Here is a 27,394-nt window from a genome sequence, read left to right as displayed (position 1 = left end):
ATTATAATGCTGTCGATAAAAATGCTGTAAAGCTCTCTAGCATTTTCTTTTTTGTAAAAAATTTGAAAATTCTGAGAAAAAGCAACAATAACCAAAGGAAATGGAAAGAGAAAGTTTGAGGTCACTAATTCTTCAGATCACCAACCCAAGAACAAATCAGACTAAAATAAGAGAGTTGAATTAATATGCCTCAAGGTTTGATGAATATATCAAATTCCCAAAGCAGTCACATGCCTGATGGATATCACTGACTGCCCAGTATCTGAAATTAAATGCCACATCAACAGAGAGTTCAAAGACAGGATATTCACAATGAGAAGTTTATGAGACCGAGGCATACAATAGTAGTCTGAATGCCTTCCCTAAAGCAGAGGAAAATAGGAAGGCCAAGAATGGCCATTTTTGGGGGGTTAATGTCTTTTTTTCAGTCACTGATAAAGGATAAACTACTAATATGATAATGACATCTGGGATCACACAGGGTGGCAGAATCAGGAATGCAGCCACAGATCCAGAAGCAGTTAGGTACAGTGGATAAAGGAAGCCTATGTTCAAACAGCCTCAGTTATTTACTTGTTATGTAACCCTGGACAATCCACAAACTCTCTTTGCCTTACAAAATGGGGATAATAATAGCACCTACCACCCAGAGTTATTGTGAGGATCAGATGAAATAATATTTGTAAAGCACTTTGCAAAACTTCAAGTGCTATATAAATGTAAGCTATTATTACTATTACCGCTAGGTGGCGCAGTGGATAATGCCAGGCCTGGAAGTCAGGAAGACTCATCTTCCTTAGTTCAAAATCTGGCCTCAGACACTTAGTACCTGTGTGACCCTGGCCAAGTCACTTAACCCTGTTTGCCCTAGTTTCCTCATTTGTAAAAGGAGCTGGAGAAGGAAATGGCAAACAGTATCTTTGCAAAAAAAAAAAAAACCCAAATGGGGTCACAAAGAGTTGGACACAACTGAAACAATTGAACATTATTATTATTGTTATTATTTTTCTCTGCCTATTAGTATCATGACAATACAAATGGAGGGCACTGCTATTCCTGATAAGGAAAATGACTAGTACTTCATTTTTAAAGGTTATTCCTCAGAATTAACTATTTCTGCAACTTAGAAATGGTCAAAGGAGGGTAATTTGTTAGCAGTGGCATTATAAAAAAGGAACAGTGATAGGGGGTACTTTCTGGATGTTAATACCATTCAATCTGGGCAGAGGTATCTGTTATTGTAATTATACTGTCTGGCAGAGGTCTGATAAGTACACTACACTTTACAGAAATGTTTTTAATCCTTATTTTAATCAACCTTAATACAAGTGCTTCAAATTTATATCTAAGAAATGTGACAAGTATATTCTAAGTGGCTAACTGTAGCTAAATATAATTCTCAATGACATGGGTCAGTTGTGTCCAAATCTAAAAGGGAACGTAATTTTAAAAAATTATTTGATTTCTAAATAATTTTATACTTACAGAGTACAATTTAACTGCTATCCTGGGAATTCATGATATTTTAAAATCAAAAACGGAATTTACACTGTAAGGCTGTCCAGTTCCTAATTCAGTGATGGAAACAGAAATCATTACCTCTCAGAAAGAGGCAAAACACAAGTCCAAAGGAAATCTAGCTTTGGTCAGACTAGTTCCAGGTTTACATATTCTTGAGGATGTAGAATTAAGTAATAAAACGTTACAGACTTTCCTTCTTGCTCATGCTTGGCTAGAGTAAATCAAGATTTTGTTTAAGTAAAAAACAGAAGTAGTATTGGTAATAATAGAAATAAGATTTTGAAAGCAAGATTTGACAGAAAAAGTGCTGTAGGGATAATCCTACCAACAGATAAATGAAAATGAACTACCGTATAGAATACAATATGTGTTAGACTTGAAAAGAATAAAACTATTATATTAGAAAGGGTGCTAAAACACCAAAAAGCTTTGAAAGAAGTTAAAGAAATTATTCATGTTACAATACATATGTGATGAATGCCGGCCATTATGAATATTAGAAAGCTGAGTGAAAAGCTATTGGAGAATTTGAGATAATTTCTTAAAAAATCTTTCTAACCAGGAGTTATTAATATTGAATAATTGCCTTCAATTGAAGAAAAAGTCAATCTACTAAAGACAAAGGTGCTACAACAAGAAAGCAACAATCCAAGAGCACATCTAAGTTATGGGAACTGTATCCTCCCTCAAAGCAACAGTCACATGCAGGCAGAAAGAAGAAGCATCACCTTGGTCAGCAAATGAGAAGGTTTTCCTGCAATGTTTCTCAGAAGGAGGGAGGTTTCCCTGTCCAGATAGGAGTGCTTGTGCAGAAAGAGAGAAAAAAAGGCAAAAGGAGTCAGTGTAGGCTTTGTGTGCTTAAAAAAAATGAGTAAATAATAAACAGACAAAGCAAGAATGTCCTTCTTTAAGTTCCCTATACTTTTTTGGGGGGGTGGGGCAATGAGGGTTAAGTGACTTGCCCAGGGTCACACAGCTAGTAAGTGTCAAGTGGCTGAGGCCATATTTGAACTCAGGTCCTCCTGACTCCAGGGCTGGTGCTTTATCCTCTGTGCCACCTAGCTGCCCCCAAGTTCCCTATACTTCTAAACTGACTGAGACTATATCCACAAAGTAGGCAGTTTCCAGATAATGGTCACTGCTGCTTTCTCCTCATCTTAAAAAAAAAAAAAGTGGATTACCCTAAAGGCCACTGGGCAAATAAACGATTACGATCTGGTAAAGTTGTCAAGTACTATATCCACATAGTACAAATATGTATATGTTGAATAATGGTAATAAATTAAAATTTTAAGAATCCTTCAGGAATATTTATGATTACCTCAAAAGTCCCATGGTTAAAGGAAACTCCAAGTCCTTGATTTCCACATCAGCATTCTTTCTAGAACAGTTAATAGAACTGTTTTATTTAAAAATATCCTATAATTTAAGGTTGCCCCAATGAGACTGCAACGAGTTTATATTTTTATTCTCTTACTATGTTTTAATGTGTGTTGCAGTGACTTTCCCCCAATTTGGAATCTTCCAAACAAATCTAATCTTATACAGAAAAAAAAATCATTTGAAGGTAGGAGGACAGCAGTGTTAGCAAATTTCAATGTAAACAGCTGTAGTAACCAGTTGTTTTCATTGTAATCAGTATCATAATGTACCTGGTCATGGGGAAAAAATATGGTTTACTAATATAAAAAATGGAAATTGCTTAACTTTTTTCTTTAAAAACAATTTTCTATCTCCCTCATATCTTATTTCTAAACATTTTCCTAAAAATTTACACTTATCAAAACACAATGCTCAAAACATGAAGCAGTAGAAAGACAGCTGGATTTGGAGTCAGAAGACCCAAGTTCAAATCCTGGCTCCGATAACTATTGCCTGTGTGACCTACTGCAAGATCATCCTCTTATCTACAAAAACAAGGGTTTGAACTAGATGACATCTGAGCACCTTTCCTGAGCACCTAGATCTGAGAGCCTTTCACTCCTAAATTGGTTTTTGTAGAATTCCTCAATTATTTAGACGGATCAATCATCTCCACCCCAGAACCGGATTATAGATCACTGCCTTTCTATTTTCTATGCCTTTTCATACTGTATAATTCTTATACATATTTTTCCACTGATTGACGGATACAGACCACATAGAGGTATGTTAAAAAGTTTATATTTTTTACTGTTGTCTTTTTATTTTACCATCATTTCTGAATATATACTCCCCCCAAATTTCATTACCAAACAAAGGAGAGAGAGAACAGAAAAGGTAAAATTGTCATTTGTATTACATTAAATTGAAAGATTTTTGCACAAGCAACATCAATAGTTAGAATTAGAAAGAAAACAGTTAACTGGAGTAAAAAAATCTTTGCAGCAAATTTTTCTGAGAAAAGTCCAATATACAAGATATAGAGGGAACTGTTACAAGTACAAAAGATCAAGATATGAACAGGCTGTTTTCTAAAGAAGAAATGCAGGCCATTGACAATCATATGAAAAATGCTTCAAATCACACAGAATAAGAGAAAACAAATTAAAATGACTGTTAAATTTCTACCTCACACACATTAGATTGGCAAAGATGAAGAAAATGGAAACTGTTGGGGTAGGATAGGCACAAAGGTACAATATTAGAAAGAAATTTGGAAATGTACTAAAAAAAAATCACTAAAATACATATACTCTTTGAACTCAGTGATACCACTCCTTGCCACATGCATACACAAACATATGAACAAAAAGGTCAGACAGAGGGAAAGACCCATATGTATGAAAATACCTAAAACAGTTCTTTTTTTGTTGTAGCAAAGAACAAGAAACAAAAGTGAGTGTCTATCAATGGGGAATGGCTAAACAAATAATGTTATCTGTTGTATTGCAATACATTTATTACACTATAATGAGCTATTACACTGTATGAAATTATGAATATGATAGATTCAAAAAAGTCTCAGAAAACTTACATGACTAATACAAAGCAAAGTTAGTAAAAAACAGGAGAACATTTTATACAGTCTAAAGGAAAATTATTTTGAGACTTAAAAACTCTGGATTGATATAATACCCCCTCTCACAACTCTAGGAGACTGACCATAATGAATATTTCTCATGTCTTGGCAGAGAGGCAGTGAATTAGAGGTACAAAATGAAATATACATTCTCAGACATGGCCAAAAGGTTTTGCTTTGTTTGACTATGCTTATTTGTTATAAGGGAAGGCTTCCACATTTTTGGAGGGGGTAATAGTAGTGGGGGAGATCATGATCATGATTAAAGAAAAAGGAAAAAAATTGTCAATGAAACATTAAATAAAACACATATATACATACAGAAGGGAAGAAACAGAGGGGAAGTTCAGGAAGGGACTAGACAAACTGAGTAGTTTTGTTACTACTACTATGTTTGATTTAATGTAAACTTAAAAAACAATTATGTAACAGAAGCTTAATTTTGTATATAAACTTCTGTTCTTTGTATATTGAAACGTTCATATTTGTTGATGTTTGCTAAATTCTAAGTAAAAATAAAAACATATATATAAATATTAAAATATATATTAACTGTATATATTCCTTTTTCTGCCCCAAATGGCAAGACACGATTATAGAAAAGGTTAATAAGAGGGAAAAAGCTGAAGACTAAAACTATTTTATATAGATATCTGAAAAACTGTGATTTTTTTATATCCTCTGTTTCCTTTCCCACAATTATACCATCATCAGTCCAAAGGTTGAATGATGTTGCACTAGACTTAGGGTTGATTTGGTCTTTGCTGTGACCAAAATATTCATCACTTTGCAACCAATCTTGTGGTAATGAGCCTCTCCATACTTAGCCAATTTGGTCCTTAAATGCCACAAGGCTTATATTTAAAATCCTTCTAGCTTGGTAGAACCTACCAGTGCTTGATTTTAAGAAATGAAGAAAACTTTTTGTTCAGTTTTGTTTTACGCAATTACACACATGTAAGGAAGGTCATAGGCCCACTAAATTCAGAAGAGAGTACTGAACTCAGGTCTTCTTGACTCCAAGTCCAGCTATTCTATTTATTGCCCTATGATACCTCTCAAACAAAAAAGCTGCATAAAATAAGTTTATTAAGATTGATGGTTTCAAATTACAAACAAATCCAAGCATCATTTTCAGTTTCTTGGACACTATTTTTCCTTAAAATCTTCTCAAATGATTTGCTCAATTAGCACTTTCTGGTCAGTAAACTAACAAATACAGTATATATTACTTGACCACCAGGGGGCAATAATATGTAATTTATGCTTGAGAGATAGTAATACTGATCATAAAGTTATATACTAAATACTAAAAGAGGGAAATAGTTTAAGAGAAGAAACTGTAATAGAGAACACTGAACAATGAACCCAGCATCATCTTCACAGGAACCTAGGTTCACCACCTCAGCGCCAGCCTGGATTCTCTCTTTCCTTATCTTTTGCTTCCCTCTCTCTTCTGATCCAGATTACTGCAATGGCTTCTTACTCAGTCTTTCTCTTTCTATTGTACCACTTCCATCCATTCACCAAATGGCTGCCAAAGTGATCATCCTTAAGCACAGGGCTGACCATATCTCTCCTCTAATTAGTAAACTCCAGTGGCTCCCCAATACTTCTAACTTCTTTGTCTGGTTTTTAAAAAGCCTTTGTAACCTCTCCCCAACCTATCCTTCTGTCACTAAAGATGAGTTCTGTCCCACATATAATCCAGTCAAACTGGCCTTCTCAATGCTCCTCAGACATGGCATTCTGATTCCTATATGGGTTCTGCAATGGCTGCCCATCATGCCTGGAATGCACTCCCCCATCCCCTCTATTTCTGAGAGTCTATAAATGCCTTCAAGATGCATTTCAAGCACTGCTTTCTATATGAAGGCTTTCTAAACACCTCCCCCTACCCCGCATTAGTGATCATCTTGTATCAATTTGTATATATTTATATGTGGGCATACCTTCTTCTTTAATAACTAGAATGTGAGGTCACTGAGGGCAAGGTCTGTTTAGCTTTTTTCCCATTTCTACCACCTAAGCACAGTGCCTGGTACCTAGTAAGGAAGTGTCCTGGAGGGGGCAGCAAGGTGGTGCAGTGGATAAAGCACCGGCCCTGGATTCAGGAGGACCTGACTTCAAATCTGACCACAGACACTTAACACTTACTAGCTGTGTGACCCTTGGCAAGTCACTTAATCCTTACTGCCCCCCCCCCCCCCCCCCCCCCCCGCCAAAACCCAACCAAACAACAAAAAAATGTGTGCTTGATTTGGAGTCAAAGGACCTGGGTTCAAATCTTATTACTGCTATACCTTGGCCAAGTCACTAAACATCTCTGGGCCTCAGTTTCCTCAACTATAAAAAAGAAATAACTCCTCTTTGGGTCTTACAGGATACAACATCTCTGTCCACCAGGAAGTGTGAGGTTCAGCCTTCAATAGTCTCTCTCTCTCTCTCAATCTCTTAATGACATTCTCTCCAGTCACTGATGTTCTGCCTAGATTCCATTCAATAGTCAATGTATTTCCATTCCCTTAGACTTGCCCTATACCAGTGATCTGAACCTCCAGTTGCAGATTGCACAAACCCGATTGTCCACCCTTGACATCTGGACTCCCTCATGCCTCTCCATCTTAATTACTTTCCCCAAATGTCCCACTGCAATCTGCTTGCCTCTTTCACTGTGCCCTCTGGAATTCTGGATTCATAATAAACAAATTTTCTTTCATCTCAAAACTCTTTCTCAATCATGTCCAACTGAATGTTTCATTATCATCTTAAACCCAACATACTCCAAACAGAATTAATTATATTTTCCCTAAGTCTCCTCCCTTCCAAATTTTCCTAGCACTATAGAGGACTCTATCATTTCTAGTTACCCAAGTATGTAATATCAGTGCTATAATTGACTCTTCATTCTTATTCACTCAATATATCCAATCTCTTGCCAGATCTTGTAATTTCTACCTTCAGAGAATTTCTTACATACATTTATTTTTCTCTAATCATACAGAGATAGCCCTAGGGCTTCATCATTTCTTGCCTGGACTATTACAATAGGCTTCTTCTTCTTCTTCTTTTTTTTTGCAGGGCAATGAGGGTTAAGTGACTTGCCCAGGGTCACACAGCTAGTAAGTGCCAAGTGGCTGAGGCTGGATTTGAACTCAGGTACTCCTGATTTCAAGGCTGGTGGTTTATCCACTGTGCTACCTAGCTGCCCCTACAATAGACTTCTAACTGGTCTCTCTGCCTCAAGTCTTTCTTGCTCCAGTCTATTCTCTATTTAGCTACAAGTGGTTTTTTCTAAAAAGTAGGTATGACCATGCCACACCTATGTTTAATAAACTCCAGTAGCTCCCTATTACCTCCAAGATCAAATATAAAATCCTCTGGCATTCAAAGCTCTTCGTAATCTGGTCCTCTCCTACCTTTCTATCTCACTCTTGACTCCTCTTCACTCTAAAATATAGTTACACTGGCCTACTTGTTCCCTGGAAAATAACATTCCATCTCCAGTCTCTGTGCCTTTGCACTGGCTGTGACCCATTCCTAGGATGCTCTCTCTCCTTACATCTAACTCCTAATTTCCCTGGATTCCTTCAAGACTCAATTCAAACCCTATCTTCTGCAAAAGGCCTTTCCTTGTCCCTCCTATATTGCTAATGTCTTCTCCTTCTAATACAATTTTTCATCTATTCTGTATATATCTTGTATATGCAGATTTATTTGCATGTGGACTTTCATCACAATAAGCTCCTGGAGATTAGAGTCTATTTTCACTTTTTTTTAATTTGGTATCCCCAGAAGCTTAGCACAATGCTTGGCACACACTAAGTACTTAATAAATGATAACTATTGACCTAAAGTAACCATGAAAGGAAGTATTAAATGAGCTGGATAAAATACGTTCTGTATAAATACTTTGTTTAAATAAAAGCCTAGAAGACATTAGTCAAAACATTTACCAAAAATGTATTTTATTTTTGGAACTTGTACAAACTAATTAGAGTGCTGTACTTCTATTACTCACCAAGGACATTTCAGGCCATCACAAGATGATGACAGAGTAAAGGATAAGGAAGTATATTTGAGGAGGAGAGCAGAATTAATTCTATTTTTCAGCAAAGTAACAGTATTAAGTAGGCAGTAATTTCACTCAAATCATCCAGCTGAATTGTAGTATAACCTTAAGTTAACTGATTGGATTAATACATACACCAGATTATTTTCCTTTTTTCCTTCCCTTATCTTCCAAATAATAACTTTTAAAAGCCAGAGGGTAGCATGGGGTATCGTGTTTTCATAAAAGTGGTAAGCAGCCTAGTAACAGCACTTCTCTTCTTAAGGATATGGCACGATATCTGTATTTTTAATATCATTAAAAAATCAAGATACTGTACACGAAAGTAATTGCAGCTTACTTATTCTGACATGTATAAACAGATTAAAAAACTTGTATTACCAGATAATATAGCTCAACATCAGTATGATTTAGTGGGATCATTCCTTATTGAGATATAAGTAGGGGGTCATAGACTTGGTTACACAATAACTTACAGGAGTTAGCTCAGTCTCTTCTTCCGTGAAGTCAATATGATACTTGGCCTGCTTGCTGGGACATCCCACAGAACTAAAATGCTGTGAAAATGCAGGAGGAAGAAAATGATAGATATGGAGAGGTGGAAAAAGACAAGTTTTTATTATCACGTAGGAAGAAGGAAAATGAATACTAAAAAGAATAGGAAATGGGGAAAAAAAAAGGTCCTGTATGGATGTAGTAACCTTTCTTATTATCATGTAAAAACAAACAAAACCCCCTTAATTTCCAATACTATCACCAAATCATCCCAGGACTTCATCACTTCATGAATGGACAACTGTAAAAGGTTATCAAATGATCTCACTATTTCTAGTCTCTCTGCCATTCAATTCATTTTGTACACTGATACTCTTCTTTCTAAAATGCCAATTTCTTCATACTACTCAGCTGTTCAAAAGCCTTGACTGATTCAATGCCCATAAGATAGAACCCAAACTCCTAAGTTTGAAATCCAAGACTCTCTATAACTCAATCCTTCCCTACCTAACTTAATCTCTAACAATTTCCCCAAATTAGACCTTGTTTCTACTACTGGTCTCTGTGGCCACAGAACATGCCATGGTCAATTTCACCTTAACTTCATGCTATTTGTTTAGCAAGTTCTCCCTCTTTGAACAAATCTCACCTACCTTAAGTCACTCCCAGGTCTTACTTTTGTAACTACCAGATGTTCTTCATTATTATTTATTTCATATATAAATAAGCAAAATAATTATTTGAGTATCATTGAGGTAGTCTATAGCATGCATGCTAATGAACACAGAGAGGTTGCATTTGATGCTGCTTACGTACTTGTGAAATGAACAACACCAGGACTATATATTTTTAGGCTACTATTATTCAATGGTACTAGGTGCACCCTCACAATTACATTGAGAAGTACAGAAAGAATGGGAGGGAATGTAGATAATTAAATAACATTATTGTTAACATTTCCATAAATCTCTGATTATCAGTTTTAGATCTGAGGCATCAGTTTCCTTCTGAGCTGACCTTAAGTTTCCCTGGTGTAGGAAACTCCTGGTGAAGAAATATTCTTTACCAATGCAGATCAGTACATTATATGCAACTTAGAGCTTTAAGAGAGTTCTGGGGGCAGCTAGATGGTGCAGTGGATAAAGCACTGGCCCTTGATTCAGGACCTGAGTTCAAATCCAGCCTCAGACACCTGATGCTTACTAGCTGTGTGACCCTGGGCAAGTCACTTAATCCTCATTGCCCCAAAAAACAAAACAAAAAACAAAGACAGTTCCATTGGGTTCCTGAAGGGTGAAGTGACTCCTCTGGCATGACAGAGCCAGGCTGTATCAGAGGCATGTTTTTCTTTTTTACTGAGAGATTAGTTTTATCCACCATGCCATGCCGCCTCTCACAAAGAATCTCATCAGTATATAATTTTTTATTTTATTTTTATTTTATTTTTTATTTTTTATTTTTTTGGCGGGGCAATGGGGGTTAAGTGACTTGCCTAGGGTCACACAGCTAGCAAGTGTCAAGTGTCTGAGGCCGGATTTGAACTCAGGTACTCCTGAATCCAGGGCAGGTGCTTTATCCACTGCGCCATCCAGCTGCCCCATCAGTATATAATTTTAAAAACAATAGTAATATATAAAGGGAACAAAGTATCCTATATGGCTTAAGTTAGTGTTTCCCAAATACTATTCAAGAAAACTTTAATGTTTCAAGCTATATATATATATATATATATTTCTTTTCCTTTTTTTCCCCCCTGGGCAATGAGGGTTAACTGACTTGCCCAGGGTCACACAGCTAGTAAGTGTCAAGTGTCTGAGGCCAGATTTGAACTCAGGTCCTCCTGAATCCAGGGCCGTTGCTTTATCCATTGCGACACCTAGCTGCCCCAATACATATATATTTTTTAAAAAGTTAGTGCAAGTTAAAAGGAAAGGAGAAAAGGGGTGAGGAAGAAAAGAGTAAATAATATTAAGTATATTAAATAAGGGGATAGCAGTGGTTATAGGATTATAGGATTTAGATTTTAAGAGAACTCAGAAATAATTTAAACCAATTCCTGATTTAACAGAAGAGGAAATAAACCCAAAGATAAATTACTCATCCAGGTAATAAACAGCACAGGCTCCATTTGAACCTAGGTCTTTTATCTTGAAATTCAGTGTTTCTCATTATACCATACTGGAAAGTTAGCAAAGGGCTGAAATGAGCAGGACTGAGAGAAGAAAATAAGATGGAGATGGCTGGCAAAAATCCATGTAACTAGAATAAGAAGAGAAATTATGGAAGGGGAAAAATGTTCACTACAAACAGTTCAGATAAAGGTTGGAAAAACCAAGATATAGAAAAAAAAAGATTCAAATATCTGTAAGTCAAAGACCATAAACAATTTTCAAAAGAAGAAATGCAAACTATCAACAATATAAAAATGTTCTGACTTATTAATAAGATGAATGCAAAGTAAATCAACCTCGGGTTTCACTTTACTCCTAGAAAGCTGAAAAAGATGATAAAGGACAGAAACAAACTAGGTGGGGGGACAGACAGGCAACTAATAAAATATTAGCACGAGCTGTTTCAACTGCACTGGAAAAAATCTGGAATTATGAACGAAAAGTGGTTAATACCTTGTTCATACCTTTTGACCCAGTAATATCACTTCTGGGTGTATATCCAAAGATGATCAAAGATAGAGAGAAGGGCCTCACATGTACCAACATATTCATAGCAGCACTGTTTGTGTCAGTACAAGACCAGAAACAAAGTGGGTGGTTTATCAGTTGTGGAATGGCTAAGCAAATTTTAGAATATGAATGTAATGGTATATTATTGAACTGTTTGAAACACTATGAGAAACTCAGAAAAATTAGGATGACTTATCTGAAATAATAAAGCAGAGCCAAGAGAAAAATGAGAGAAAATAAAAAGAAGAACATGATAATTTGGACCAGTGCAATAACCAACCTTGACTACAGAGTATTGATAAAAATTGTAGAATGAGGCACAGTTTATCAAACTTGACTGACGTAGTTTTTTGCTTAGCTATAGCTTTATTGTAAGGAAGGGTTCTAGGTTAATGGGAAGTGACAGCAATGCAATAACCACCACTCAAAAGGTGCAATATAATATTTAAAATAAAAATTAAAAAACCAAAATAAGAAGTGAGTTAGTCATGTTAAAAAAAAAAAACCCAACACCCCCAACAACCAAATGCCCTTTCCCTTTTTGAAAGCAGAGGTCTTCCTGAAATGGCTTAGTGAGAGATCACTATTCCTTGACAGAGTACTTGGCCTCAGGAAATTTGTAGGTGTCACCTATTGCATAAATTCCTGTGGTATATTGTAGCATCCCCCATTAGATTATTAAGGGCAGAGATTATACCTTTTCTAAAAATAAGAATTAAAAATCTGTGTCCTTCCCACCTAACATAGTGCCCTGCACATTCCACTCTTTCAAGGGGCTACTAATAATGTGAGCCTGGAGCTCTGGAGCTCTGGAGAGAGATTAAGTGGGACATGGAGATTTGAGAATCATATGTATAATTAGGCCAATGAGAGAGAATTCTAGCTCTGGGTTTTTGTTGTTGTTGTTGTTTATCTATACATGTTTGGGTACATGACATCAAAATCCCAAACATGAACCTGTGTTTATCAAAATGAAAGATCACTAGATATCCTATGCTAACTGATGTCTCTAACTTGGATTTGGTCACTACTTTAGTTGATTCTTACGATTAAAAATCTGCTTATCCCTTCTTTCTTCTCTGATACAGTTGCTGCCCTAAGGTTTCCTTTGTTAAGCCCTTCAAAATCAAAACCTCTAGGGGCAATGAAGACCCTCAAAATGAAGGTGCACACGAAAAAGTTGCAAGTTTCCCTTGGCAGACTAGTGCATAGGGAAGGGAAAATTGCAGAAGATTCTGCGTTTTTTACTATATTGAAATATATTAAGAAATTTGAGGACCATAAAAAGATTCATAGTTTTAAAATTCCAGTCCTCATTTTATATATTAGAAATAAAGTACTGAACTGAACACAATAAATGTATGATTACTCATAGCTCATTTCCAAACCCAAATACTAAAAAAACATTTTCTGAAGGATATTAGGCACTAATTGTCATCTAACCCAATTTGTTGTACAGCCGTGTCTGACATTTTGTGACCCCATAAACCACACTGTCCATGAGGTTTTTTGGGGGCAAAGATCTATTCCAGTGGATTAAGGCAAACAGAAGTTAAATAACTTGCCCGGGTCACACAACTAGTGTTTGAGGCCAGGTTTGAATTTAGGTCTTCTTGATTCCAGACCCAGCATTTTATCCACTGAGCCACCTAGCTGTCTCCAATTAATCTTCCCCAACTCTTCAAGGCAAGTCTCTGAAAGTTATATTGAAGTGACTATTTTTCTTGTTTTGGGGTGGGGTGAAGGAGAAAGAGATTTTTTAAATGGGAGAAAAGACCTTAATTTTCCCACTTCCTGGGATGACTATAAATAGCTTCCTTATGAAGCTATTTATATTTACCTTATATTTACCCAAGAGGCAATCGCTATTAATGTGCAACCCTTTAGGTTAATCTACCAGGGGTTCTTGATCTGGAGTCCAAGAACTTATGTTTTAAAAACAAAATGTGATTATTGTTTTTCAACATAATAGCTTTCCTTTGTAATTCTACATATTTCATTTTATGCATTTAAAAACGTAACTGACAAGTCCACAGACTTTACCAGATTTCTAAAAGGGCAATGGCACATGAAGGAAATTAAGAGCCCTTGATCTAAAGGTTTCCAAAGTATTAAAAATGAGGTATATATTATGAAATTATCTTTTAAGTATTTTTTTAAAATTTAAAATTGGTACTAGTATCAGAAAGACTTCAGCTAAGAAGCCTGCTTGCCTACCTGAATGAAAGGAGAAAGCTTAGCTCCTCTACAGAACTTGCTCCAGCAAAACCTTAATAATCTTACAATCACACCAAGACCAAATGATGATCAAGAAGCTCCAAAAGAAACGACATTTAAGTGACTTTTCCACTGCACAAGAAGTCATCTAGGGGCAGCTAGATGGCGCAGTGGATAGAGCACCGGCCCTGGAGTCAGGAGTACCTGAGTTCAAATCCGGCCTCAGACACTTAATACTTAACTAGTTGTGTGACCCTGGGCAAGTCACTTAACCCCAATTGCCTCACTAAAAAAAAAAAAAAAAAAAGAAGTCATCTAGCATTTTACAGTCAATAAGAAAAACTTCCAGAAAAGTCAGTGTCAGAATAGGCAAGAAAGATAGCCATGTTCCAGAGGGACTAGAGACATGTCTGTATTGTAAACAGCCAGATCTGAGGGCACCCTGAAGAAAAAAGGGTTGGGTTGGATGGTCAGACCTGGTGGCCACTGAGAGCATCTGTGAACAATGAGGCAAGGGCTGAACTCAGACTGAAACAGACCGGGCCCAGGGCTCTAAGGACATGAGACACTTATCTCAGGAAGTCAGGTAACATAGATCCAAGTTAAGCAGGGCCAATCACCCCACCATCAGTACATATGAAGCCAGAGCCTAGCCCTAATTCATGAACTAAGTAAGGATGGAAGAATGGGCAAACACAAGACGATTCTGACCACTATAGAGAATTAGAATAGATTCAGAGATACTTTTCCACAAGGCATATATGAATATCTAGAAGAAAAGAAACAAGAGATAAATGAAATAAATATATCTAAGTTTGAGAATGAAAGAATAATAAATGGCTTAGAACAAAAATGCTTACCTTAAGTAACAGACACTTTGAAAATTAGAATAGACCAAAGAGAAATCAATGACTGCTGTAAATTAATGCCATAAGAACACGAAATATTAAGACTGAGAAATTAAAAAAAAATTAAGGAATCTGATATAAAAACTAACCAACCTAGAAAAAAACCAACCCCATGATTAAAAAAAAAAAGCCTGAACCTTCTATTTCAAGAAACCATAAATAAAAACTGTACAGATTATTTAAAAACAGCAAAATAAAGACAAGAAAGAATCTACCAATAACTGTCTGAAAGGAACCTCAGAAGGAAGTGTCTTTGGCTTTTGTCATAGCCAAAGTAGTAATCAGGACACATAAGACCTGACAGCTTTTACTATAAATGAGAGATGTTGGAATATAATATTCCAAAAGAAAAAAAAGATAGGCTTAAAAGACTCATGATGGAAAATGCTATCCACATCCAGAGAAAGAACTGATGGAGTCTGAATACAGATTGAAACATACTATTTCCAGTTTGTTTCTTTTCCATGGTTTTTTCCTTTTGTTCTATTTCTTCTTCCACAACATGAGTAACGTGGAAATGTTTAACATGATTGCACATATATAACTTATATCAGATTGCTTGCTATCTTGGGGTGGGGGTAGGAGAGAGAGGGGGGGAGAAAAATCTGGAACTCAAAATCTTATAAAAAATTAATGTTGAGGGGGGCAGCTAGGTAGTGCAGTGGATAAAGCACCAGCCCTGGATTCAGGAGAACCTGAATTCAAATCTGGCCTCAAACCCTTGACACTTACTAGCTGTGTGACCCTGGATAAGTCACTTAACCTTCATTGCCCAGCAAAAAAAAAACAAAATAAAACAAAGAAGCAAAAATTAATGTTGAAAATTATCTTTACATGTAATTGAAAAAAATAAAAATACTATAAAACAAAAAAAGACAGGCTTACAATAAAAAATAACTTACCCTGCAAGGCTGAGTATACTCCTATATAAGTGGGAGAAAAAAGGACCTTTAATTGAAAGAGGCCTGTCAAGTATTCCTAATGAAAAGACAAGAGCTGAGTAAGAACTCTGAAATACAAATAAGAGTCAAAAGTAAACTAGAAAGGAAACTATTTGAACAATTAGAAGAGACTGTATGAAGAGGAAAAGGTGCTAACTGGATGAGAAGAAATAGGTGTACTTCCAGAGCCTTAATAAAAAATATTAAGAGAGTTAAGAAAATAAAGACCAGGGAATAGACTGGTTCTGTTCTGAGGGTTTTAAGAGGGAAAACAGGAATATACAAACGTAGAAAGGAGGAAGAAGAGAATAGAACTCACTATTTCTCATAATTGGGGTATGTGACGATATTCAAACATAGAGGAATATGCTCAGTTGCCAAATCCAATGGTCTTTCCTCAATCCTCATTTTCCTTGACCTCTCTTCAGCCTCTGACACTGACAGTGTTGGTCACCCTCTCCTTGATATTCTTTTCTCTCTAGGTTTTCAGGACACTGCTCTCTCCTGGTTCATCTCTAGCTGACTACTCTATCTTCTTTGCTGCATCCTCATTAGAACACACTCTTCTAACTGTAGGTATCCCTTAGGTTTCTGCTGTAGGGTCTTTTCTCCCTCTATACTACTTCACTGGGTGATCTCATCAGCTCCCATGGATTTAATTGCCATCTCTATGCCTATGAATTTCAAACCTATCCATCCTGCCCCAACCACTCCATTTCCAATTTCTTTACAGACATCTAGAACTGAATATTGTAGAAATGTTAAACTAATCATGTCCAAAATGGAACTCTATTTTTCTTTTCCCCTAAACCTTCCCCATATCCTAACTTCCCTATTACTGTGAAAGGCCTTACCAACCACCCAGTCCCTCAGGCTCACAACCTGGGAGTCATCCTAAACTCCTGACTATTTCTCACCCTCCATATCCAAGCTTTTGCCAGTGTCTGTTGATTTTACCTTTGCAACATCTCTTGAATATACCCGTCTTTCCTGACACTTGCACCACTCTAGTGCAGGCCTTCATCATCTCACACAAGACCTATTGAAAGAGTCTGCTGATGGGTCTGCCTGCCTCAAGTCTGTCTCCATTCTAATCCATCCTTCATTAAGTAGCTACAGTGAATTTCCTAAAGTACAAGTGTAACCACGTCACTCCACTACTCAATAAAATATAATGGCTTCAGATTGCTTCTAGGATCAAATGCAAAATCATCTACTTGGAGTTCGAAGCCCTTCATAACCCAGCCCCCTCCTGCCTTTCCAGTCTTCTTACACTTCCCTTCCAGATGGACACCTTTCGACCCAGTGACACTGGTCTCATAAACAAGATACTCCATCTGTGAGTTCCAGGGATATTCTCTCGCTCTCTCTCTCATTCCCAGAATGTTCTCCCTACTCTTCTCTATCGACTGGTTTCTTTTAAGTCCCAACTAAAATCCCATCTTCTACAGGAAGTATCTCCTATCTAAACTATATATCACACATAGTTTTCTTTGTATATATTTGTTTGCATATTGCTTCCCCCATTAGACAGTAAGCTCCTTGAAGACAAGGCCTGGGTTTTGTCGTCTTTTTTTTTTTTTTTAAATCTCCAGGGCTTAGCATAGTACCTAGCACAATGGAGGTGCTTTATGAATGTTTACTGATCGATTGATTAAGGGTGCAGGCATCAGATGAACCTCATTCTTATCTGAAAGGACAAAGGGAAGGCGAACAAATACACAAAAAAATTGCTTAGAAATACATTAAACTCAAAAGAAAAGCTGGCAAGGAGAAAAATAACTTTGAAAGATTTAGGAACTTTGATCACAACAATGACTTGCTAGAAGACCTGTGATGAATCATGTTATCTACTTCCTTCCTGGAAGAGGTAATGGACTCAAGGTGAGGAAGTATACATTTTTGTACTGAAACACCATGGATTTGTTTTACTTGAATATATTTATTTGTTATAAAGGTTTTCCCACCCAATTTTTAATGAGGAAGGGGAAAGATTAGAAAAAAGGATAGCAGGGCAGCTAGGTCGGGCAGTGGATAGAGCACTGGCCCTGGAAGTCAGGAGTACCTGAATTCAAATCTGGCCTCAGACACTTACTAGCTGTGTGACCCTGGGCAAGTCACTTAACTCCAACTGCCTCACAAAAAAAAAAAAAGAAGGAAAGAAAGAAAGAAAGAAAGCAATAATGAAGACAAAAAAGAAAAAAAAAAGCAGGCCATTGAAACATTTTAAAAGGTATACAGGGAGCAGCTAGGTGTCACAATGAATAAAGCACCGGCCCTGGATTCAGGAGTACCTGAGTTCAAATCCGGCCTCAGACACGACACTAGCTGCGTGACCCTGGGCAAGTCACTTAACCCCCATAGCCCTGCAAAAAAAAAAAAAAAGTATACAGAGGGCGCAGCTAGATGGCACAGTACATAAAGCACCAGCCTTGTATTCAGGAGGACCTGAGTTCAAATCTGACCTCAGACACCTGACACTTCCTAGCTGTGTGACCCTGGGCAATTCACTTAACCCTCATTGCCCTGGAGAAAAAAAAAAAAAGTATATAGAGGATTATGGAATTAAATTAAAAAGGAAGCACAAACAAGCAGGACAGTTTTGAAAGTAACAGGCTAATTTTTTTTTAAAGCAAGGATGTAAACAATAGGCATTCAGGATTTCATATACAATCCTCATTCTATTTGGTATATGGAAATGTTCATTTTGGGGATATTTGTTGAGAATAAAACAATATTAAAGTAATAAAATAATTATACAGATGATACATTAACAATATATGAATGTTTTAGGAAATTTCTTTCAAACCAAATAAATCTTTCATTTACTGATAAAAATATAGAATATTAGGACCTATTGGTATAAAAATGACTGACTCAATAGGCTAAATCTACCTGGAATTTCAAAATTTTAATAATGGAAGAATAAAGAATACATGTGGCTTGAGCAATAGGAAAGAGATCAAACTATAGGGAATTCAGTATCAGACAGCAAATGATCTGTAGTTGGGAATAGCACTATTTAAAAAAATAATTTAGATAAGGACATAGCTAGCAGCTGGGCAAACATTACTGATGCAATTAAGATATTTTAATACTAGCAAATAGCGATCAACTTCATAAGATTAAGATCACTGGAAAAATATAGTTCTTTAATGAAAGTATCACACTTGTGATTGTTTAACTATATTTGCAAATAAAGTCTTAAATAAAAAAAAGTCTTAGCCAAAATTTGAATAAGTCTTAAATAGCATTTCTATTTATGTGTACCACAATTAAGTTTAAGAGCAAACTGAGTAATTGTATAACAAATTTGGTATACCCCTAAGTTTGAGAAGGGGCTCCCTCCACGTACCTGTGCTGGCTGACACTGGCTTCCTTGCTGTTCTTTGCACATAACGCCCCATTCTCCTGTCTTTTTGTTGGCAGTCCCTCATGCCTGTCACACTCCTCCCTCTTCCTCACCACCTTTGGGCTTCCCTGGCTTCCTTAGTTTCAGCTAACACTCCACATTGTGTCAGAAACTCTTCTTCAGTCCTTTCGAATTTTAATGCCTTTCTTCTGCGATTACCCATAATTTATCTGGCTTATATCTTGTTCGCATATAGTTGTTTGCATGTTGTCTCCCCCATTAGAATGAGAGCTCCTTGAAAGTGGGGCCTTTTTTTGCCTTTCTTTGTATCCCCAGCATTGAACATACTGCCAAGCACATAAGGAGGTACTTAACATATGTTAACTGACTGACTCTCGGGGACAAAAAGAGCAGGGATAAAAAAAAAAAACAACAACTCATGGGCATATCATATAGTGTTTTTTTTTTTAATTCTAGTTAAATTCAGTACATTTACTGCTAGACGTTACAGAGATATAATTACAAATATGTCTAAGTACCTGAATCAGTGTCAAAGATGCTCTCTCTTTAAGCTACTTAACACTTAAACATGTTTAAATTGAAACAAAAACAAATTCATTTGGACACAGAAAGATTTAAGTCACAAAAATCACAGTAGTTTATACCAAAGTTTCTTAAGCTGTGAGTCGCGACTCCATACAGAGTTGTGTAACTGAAGGTGGGGGGCTGCGAAAAATTTGGCAGCATCCAAAGGTTATGTAGACACATTTTACATACCTGTATAGCTGGGGCCGTGTTAAAATTTCTCAGGTGAAAAAGGTCGTGAGTAGAAAAAGTTGAAGAAGCCTTGCTCGGCCGTGTTTTCCATTTCTCTTATACCCTCTGCACCTAGCACAGTGGCAGTTTGGAGAAATTGCTACTTGACACTTGTTAGCTTAAGAGATTACAAATAGAAAAAATCGCCAGGTACCAAATGGCACCTTTAAATTTATCATAGTGTATAATGTTTTGCTTCAGCAAAGTGGGGTTTTGTTTTGTTTGAGAGGGATGGGGTGGGGGTGGGGGGGGGAGAAAGGAGGTTTCAGGCCAGTGACTTGGTTAGGATAGGGAACTCCAAGTGAGGAAACTTTTGTTTCACATGTAAATAAACATGATGAAAATATAACTGAATAAAACTAGTTTATTATAACCCCTCTACTCTTCCTTTACTCTCTTATTCCCTACTCCTGACTACCTTCCTCCATACTATGAGTAGAGAGTATGACAGAAGAAATAAGAAAACACTCGATTCCACCGTCACTCCTTGTTTTATAATGGCAATAAAATCTTAGCTAATATTAGCAGCTTTATCCAACCTCCTACATTAACAAGAATCCCCTAAAAGATATACAGGATAAACTGTTATCTAGTCCTGGCTTGGATACTTCAGTAACTGTTAACTTATTACTTACTGAGGCAGCCTACTCTAGTTTTGGGCAATTCCAGCTATTAAGATTTTCCACTTTATACTAGGTCTAAGTTTGCCACCTTGTAACTTCTAACACAGATTTGTGCCCTGGAGCTACATAAAATAACTTTAATCCCTATTCCACATGATAGCTCTCTTCAAATATTTGAAGTCCTATCACCTTCAATTCTCTTTTTCCAGGATATTTTCAAAAATAGAACGTATTTCTTCAACCAAAATTGGCACATGCTTACTATTCCAGCAGCTATTTCTTGAACTTGTTTGTCTGTCACAATTTCTCAAAGCATGTTGCTCAGAACCGAAACTAATTCTCTAGATGTCATCTGACCAATTCAGAGTATGTTAAGACAATTATATACTCCCTTACCCCAACATTATACTTCTATTAATGACACCTAAAACTATACTAGCTTTTGGGACAGCCACACAAAACCACAACTCTTTAGTTATATAATCTTTTCTTTTCTTTTTTGGCAGGGCAATGAAGGCTAAGTGACTTGCCCAGGGTCACACAGCTAGTAAGGTCTGAGGCCGAATTTGAACTCAGGTCTTCCTGAATCCAGGGCTGGTGCTTCATCCATTGCGCCACCTAGTTGCCCTCATATAATCTTTTTTTCCCAATAAAAGTATTTTATTATTTTCCAGTTACATGTAGAGATAGCTTGCAACATTTGTTTTTATAAGATTTCTAGTTTCAATTTTTTCTCCCTCCTCTCCCTCCCCAAGACAGCTAGCAATCCGATATAGGCTATCATATAATCTTTTAAGTTACATCTCTACAATTCTGTTGTATTGTGGCTTATTTATTTTTAACTTTAGTTCAAGACATTTGCCTCTATTAAATTTCATCTTTATTATCACTGCTTTACACTACAAATTTAATGTTTGTTAAGTGTAGCAGTTTGAAAAGATAATGCATTGTAATCAGTTATGCTTAGTTTTGTGCTCTGCACATTAAATAAGTATACATTCTAAGAACAGGGCTGAGGACACAACCCAGTAGAATGCCACTGAAGACCCACCTCCAGATTAATGTCAAAATATTGATACCTTAACTGACAACTTTTAGAGACAGTGGGTCAATAAATTATGAATACACATAATTGCACCATCATCCAACCTACATTTTTATCTCTTGTCCAGAGGTATCATAAACAGTTGTTGAATGTTTTTGCTAAAATTCAGTTATAATAAGTCTATTCCCTGGATCTATTTGTGTAAAAATCCTATCAAAGCAAGAAATATAGTTCATTTGGCAGACATTCTCTGTGAACCTATGCTGAGATGAAATGGTCACATTTTTTTTGTTTCCCAACTACTACTTACAACCATATATTCTTTTATCTATCTATCTATCTATCTATCTATCTATCTATCTATCTATCTATCTATCTATCTATCTATCTATCTATCTGGTGAGGCAATTTGGGTTAAGTGATTTGCCCAGGGTCACACAGGTAGTATATGTCAAGTGTCTGAGGCTGGATTTGAACTCAGGTCCTCCTGAATCCAGGGCCGGTGCTCCATCCACTGCACCACCAAGCTGCCCCTCAACCATATATTCTTTTTTTTTTTTTAGTGAGGCATTTGGGATTAAGTGACTTGCCTAGGGTCACACAGCTAGTAAGTGTTAAGTGTCTGAGGCTGGATTTGAACTCAGGTACTCCTGATTCCAGGGCCGGTGCTCTATCCACTGTGCCACCTAGCTGCCCCTCAACCATATATTCTTAAAATTAATTCTAGAATTTTGCCAGGGTTCAAAAGTAGTTCTATAGTCTAACATCTACCTTCCCTCTTTCTCCCAATCTCACATTTTGAAAACCCGGGTCACTTGTCCATCTCCAATCTTCTGCACAATTTCTCAAACAGTAATCATATCTCTAAATTCTTTCAGTACCTGAGTGATATAGTTCATCTTCCCCATCCACTTAATATGGCTCTTCTCTATTTTCTATGTTACATTCTTCCTTCTTCAAAAAATAGCAAAGTACTGCCACAGTTCTGGAATACAATTTCTTGAGAGTACAAAATACCTTTTTTCCCAAGAACCCATCACCATTTCAAGTAGGAAAAGGACCCTGAAATTAGCCATAGTCCTTGTGGTATCTTGTTTGGAAGAATAGAGGGAACCTTTGAAGAAATTATATGTAAGAGGAGGGGTAAACATAACTAGACATATCAGAAACTGTTTTTATGAGATCATTTGTTATGTAATTCTTTTGTTTATCAGATTATCTACAACCACATTTTTTCAAAATATGATGAAATTCAAGAGGCATTTTTGCAGATCTTGTCAAGAGGTAAATTGATTTAATTTTACAGCTTTTAAATAAGAACAGCTTATTCACAGAAAGTAGGGAATGAAGCGAACAGGAGGGAAGCTAACAGTGTTGACTTTCCTGAACAAAAGAACTGCAGTATTTAAGATTCACTAGGATAGTTTTGGGTAAGGTAGGAGAAAACAGTTACAATATAGCAGGTAGCCTCCTTAAAAGCTGTTGTCACTTAAACTACCCTAAAATGAAAAAGACCTGATTAAAAGTTAAAAGCAAAAAGATAAATTTTCATGTTTACACTGGATAAACATACATTCTCCCAGGAAAGCCTAAGAGAGAATAAGACCAAGAACAAGTCTGATAAAAAAGGAACAGGAAACAGGGGAAGTAAGGGAGCACTCAATGATTATAAATCTTTTTCAGTATGGATCTGTGATTTCACCGAAAGGAGGACATCAATTCTGAACACTTTCCCCGCTCTACACTACTGTTTTAAATGGAACACATGATAAATATAAAATATGATATTTTCAGGTGAATGTATAAAGTCATTTACTGCTATCAACTAAAAAAAAATTTACATCAAATAACATCACCTCTGAAATTCTTTCTGGGGGTCTTGAGCATGGCCTCAAGAATAAAAATATTAGGACAAAAGCATTCTTTATTATCTGTCCTCAAGCCCATGAGAGGTAGCATTACTTACCCACTTATACTATTCACTACAGAATTTCTGATTTAAAAATGAATCTGTAGGACACTACTCACAAGTTTCAAGGTAATATGAAGACCTGAGACAAGAAGCAACTATATCTGTATTTACTATTGCCTTCTCCTTCTGTAATACTAGAAAGCCAGTATTGTAAACACTTTGTGGGAGAATAAGTCTGTCATTTTATTATATATTTACCTCAGTAACAGGTTGCCCCTGATGTGTCAGATCTAATTCTTGAGGACGTGTCATCTTATCAATGTCTAAAGAATCCATACTGGAAGCTGCAGAAGTGATGCTCGAACGAGATGAATTGCTAATAGAGCGTCCTTCAGCGTCACTCACTGTACCTGCTGATGCTGTTCTCCGGTGCTGATTAATTACCGTAGGTTTGGCATCTTCCATTACTGACTGCTGAGCAGCTTCATCCATGCTGAGAGAAGCCTGTTCTAATTGTGCAGTAATATCATCCAAGGAATAGTTGGCAGGTGAAGGCTTAGTTATCCTATTAGATGAAGAGGACAATCCTTTCAGGGTGCCATGTTTCAAGGTATGTCGGCTAGCAGGTAATTTCAGAGCAGCTTTTGTTTCTGTGGTTGAACGCTTACTGTTTCCAGACCCAATGCTACTGAGTTCCTGCTCTATAGAGCAAAGATCAGCCATCAAAGCATCCAAATCCACAGTTTCTCCCTGATTCAGGGCTTCTGCAATAAACAATAACACACATCAGCCTTCTCATATAGGTTTAATTATTGCTTCTGCATTTTATTATTCCTTTACCTTCATAGTAAATGTGTTACATGTAATAAATTCAAGGGGAAAAAAACCACAAGATTTCATTATGTTGGGTTTAGAACATATAAAATATCTGTAATGCATTTTTTTTTTTTTTAGTGAGGCAATTGGGGCCAAGTGACTTGCCCAGGGTCACATAGCTAGTTAAGTGTTAAGCGTCTGAGGCCAGATTTGGACTCAGGTACTCCTGACTCCAGGGCTGGTGCTCTATCCACGTAATGCATTTTTAAAAATAATAAAAACATATACATCCAAATCTCAACTATTTGAAGTTAAATACTATCTTAATAATATGAAGTTTGGTGGAAGTACCAATGTGCATTGAAATGGCAAGAGGGCAGAGAATAGGAAAAGGGGAGCAAAAGGAGATTGTACAGGACCTAAAAAAGTAAAGAACTAAATAATTAAACTCAAGTAACCCAGAAAAATGACAGGTATGAATTTCACTGGCCTTTTCACATAGTTTCAAAAACCAGCACTAGTGGATACTGTTGTATTGTACCAGTATTCAGATTATTTATTAAATTTCCCCAAAAGTAACTTTAAAAGTTTAGTTCTGTTCATTGATTTTGAAGTCGAAAACTTTTCTACCACACTAATTATCAAGCAGTCAATTTGTAAGCAGGAAAATACAACAATTGAGTCAAAACACAAGTACATATTATTCACCTCTTGATACTGGCTGTCTAATTTTAGCATCATACAACTAAGCAAATTACCTCAAATTTTACTTTTCAATCTTTGCTTACCATTCAAATTGTACATCGAGAAGCGATAAGAAAAATTGGCAATGTTTGTTTCCTGGCGAAGAGGAGATCTTTTTACTGGTTCTGTTGGCTTGTCAGTATCCAAACTCTTTAAAACAGGCGAACAAAACAAAAAAGCCAGAAAGAAAAATAAAGTAAATTATGTATTAATGCAATATTAGTGATTGCTTCAGTTATGTCAAACATGAGCAAAATTCTCCCTTTGCTTAAGGAGCATACCAACATATATTTGAAGAAATTATAGTTCTGATAAGCAATAGCCTACAAGATGCATTGTTTTATTTTAATTTTTAAATATGCATTATTTTAAAATTATTTTCTTTATAAAAAGTTCCTGACATCTCTCACTTAAAAAAACCCAAATTATAGTTTAGGGTCATTTTAACTTTGTTGTTGTCAAGTTGTTTTCAGTTGTATCCAATTCTTTGTTATCCCATTTGCAGTTTTCTTGGCAAAGATATTGGATTAGTTTGCCATTTCCTTCTCTAGTTCATTTTACAGATGAGGAAACTGAGGCAAACAGGGTTAAGTGACTTGTCCAAGATCCTGGAACTAATAAGTGTCTTTAGCTTTACTCACATGCAATTCAACAAGTGTTTTATTAGGACCCAATTAGGTATGCTGTTTGGTATAACGGTGATGCAATCTTAACATATGACACACAATATTGAACTATACTAAATATAACACTTGTGAGGAAGGTGCATTGGTCAAGGTACTTCCTGTTCCTAGGTAAGGATTATAGAAGGAGTTTCCTGTTCATAAATCATACCATTTGAATCCTTGGAAGATGTAAATCTGTTCAATGTCATGACAATTAACATCAGGAAAGGCATTCAACAAGGGAGATATACGTTCACCAAAAGTACTCGCCAGTGATAAAGAGATTGAGCACAGGATACAGGTCCTCTAGAGTCCCCGTGTAGGGGGAATTTTTTGTTGCAGGTGACATATCTGAAAGCATCCTGGAAGAGATCTGTAATAGATAGTCTACCTACAAAGGAAAGACTGAATGACAAAGTCTAGATTTCAATGTGTCTGTAGAGACACCCTAGAGCTCATAAAACATATATATTTAAAAAAAAAAACAACAAAAAAAAACAACAAAAAAAACCATATATATTTAGGATAGGAAGCACATATGTGGATTGTGAATTGGGCCCAGAATTGAAAAAGTGGAAGAGGGGGCTAGACTGCTTTCTGGAAATTATGAAGCATTTTTAATGATAATAAGCTTAACATACAGCAAATGCCCAATTTTTTATTTTTATTTTTAAAATATATTTTACCTTGCTGTAGGCAAACAAAACCTGAAACAATTACTAATGATAACAAACAATACACAAAGTACAGTACTTTGGGTGTGAGCAGACTGTAGCATACAATCACTAAGGGACCAAAAAAACAGGAGTAAAAGAGGTCTTCAAGGAATTATATGACAGAAAAAGGTGGGCTGGTCCTAGGCAGAGAAAGAGGGATGACAAGTAATTAACCAAAGTGTTCTACTGGAAATCTCGTGGTATCGGGAGATATGAAGGAACTTTTGGGAAGATATGGACAAGAATCACAGAGTAGAGGAAAATACCGTAAAGATCTGCATGGTTAAAGAGAACTCCTAAAGTGATGGGACCAAAGATCCACTTGGGCATGAGGGATATATTTTCAAATTCATTGAAAAATCTTCCTTTTATAAATGCCAGTATTTACCAAATATAATTGAGAGTCTAGAGGAATTGACCAGGATACCTCTGATCAATTTATTCTCTTCAGCCCAGTTGAAAAACCACATAAAAAGCAAATGAGACAAGGTTTTAGTAGAAAGAACTTAGAACTTGTTACACCTTTATGAATTGTGAAGAAGTTCTGCGATCAAAATTATTAGGTAACTAGCTGTTGGTTATGTCCTTGGTAGCTCTCAAAAAAATTGAGAGGCAAGACAGGTCTCTAAGTATGACTTTTCATAACAGAGAAGAGAGCCAATTATAGAAGAAAAATCACTCAGTTCTTGAAAGGGAAGTATTCCTTGGGGGTAAGGGGAGAGGTTAGGGACAGAAAAATAAAGGGGAGGAAAAGGAAAACGAGGAGGAAGAGATATCTATCACCTCCTACCAACTCCAATGGCCAGGATATCTAGTATCAAGACACTCAAACATAGAGCAGGACAAATGAATAGGGGCACAAGACAGGA

The 27,394-nt window shown here is 36.4% G+C and overlaps 1 protein-coding gene across 3 annotated transcripts in view; it reads right to left on the bottom strand.

Moving 5' to 3' along the window:
* Positions 1-27,394, bottom strand: part of RAPH1 (Ras association (RalGDS/AF-6) and pleckstrin homology domains 1) — a 130,328-nt gene that overhangs the window by 54,122 nt on the left and 48,812 nt on the right. Inside the window, exons 3-6 of one of the 3 annotated variants that reach the window (XM_043991592.1) lie at positions 25,189-25,294; positions 23,843-24,348; positions 9,071-9,151; positions 2,250-2,324 (exon numbers count right to left, since the gene is read on the bottom strand). In XM_043991592.1, coding sequence (XP_043847527.1) covers positions 2,250-2,324; positions 9,071-9,151; positions 23,843-24,348; positions 25,189-25,294 — 768 coding nt within the window. The remainder of the gene's footprint in view (positions 1-2,249; positions 2,325-9,070; positions 9,152-23,842; positions 24,349-25,188; positions 25,295-27,394) is intronic. The other 2 variants (XM_043991593.1, XM_043991594.1) reach the window with 2 other exon arrangements.

Source organism: Dromiciops gliroides, chromosome 3 (assembly GCF_019393635.1).
Source record: "Dromiciops gliroides isolate mDroGli1 chromosome 3, mDroGli1.pri, whole genome shotgun sequence".
NCBI lineage: Eukaryota > Metazoa > Chordata > Mammalia > Microbiotheria > Microbiotheriidae > Dromiciops > Dromiciops gliroides.
The sequence above is the reverse complement of the archived record's forward strand: the minus strand, read 5'-3'. Positions and strand labels throughout refer to the sequence as shown.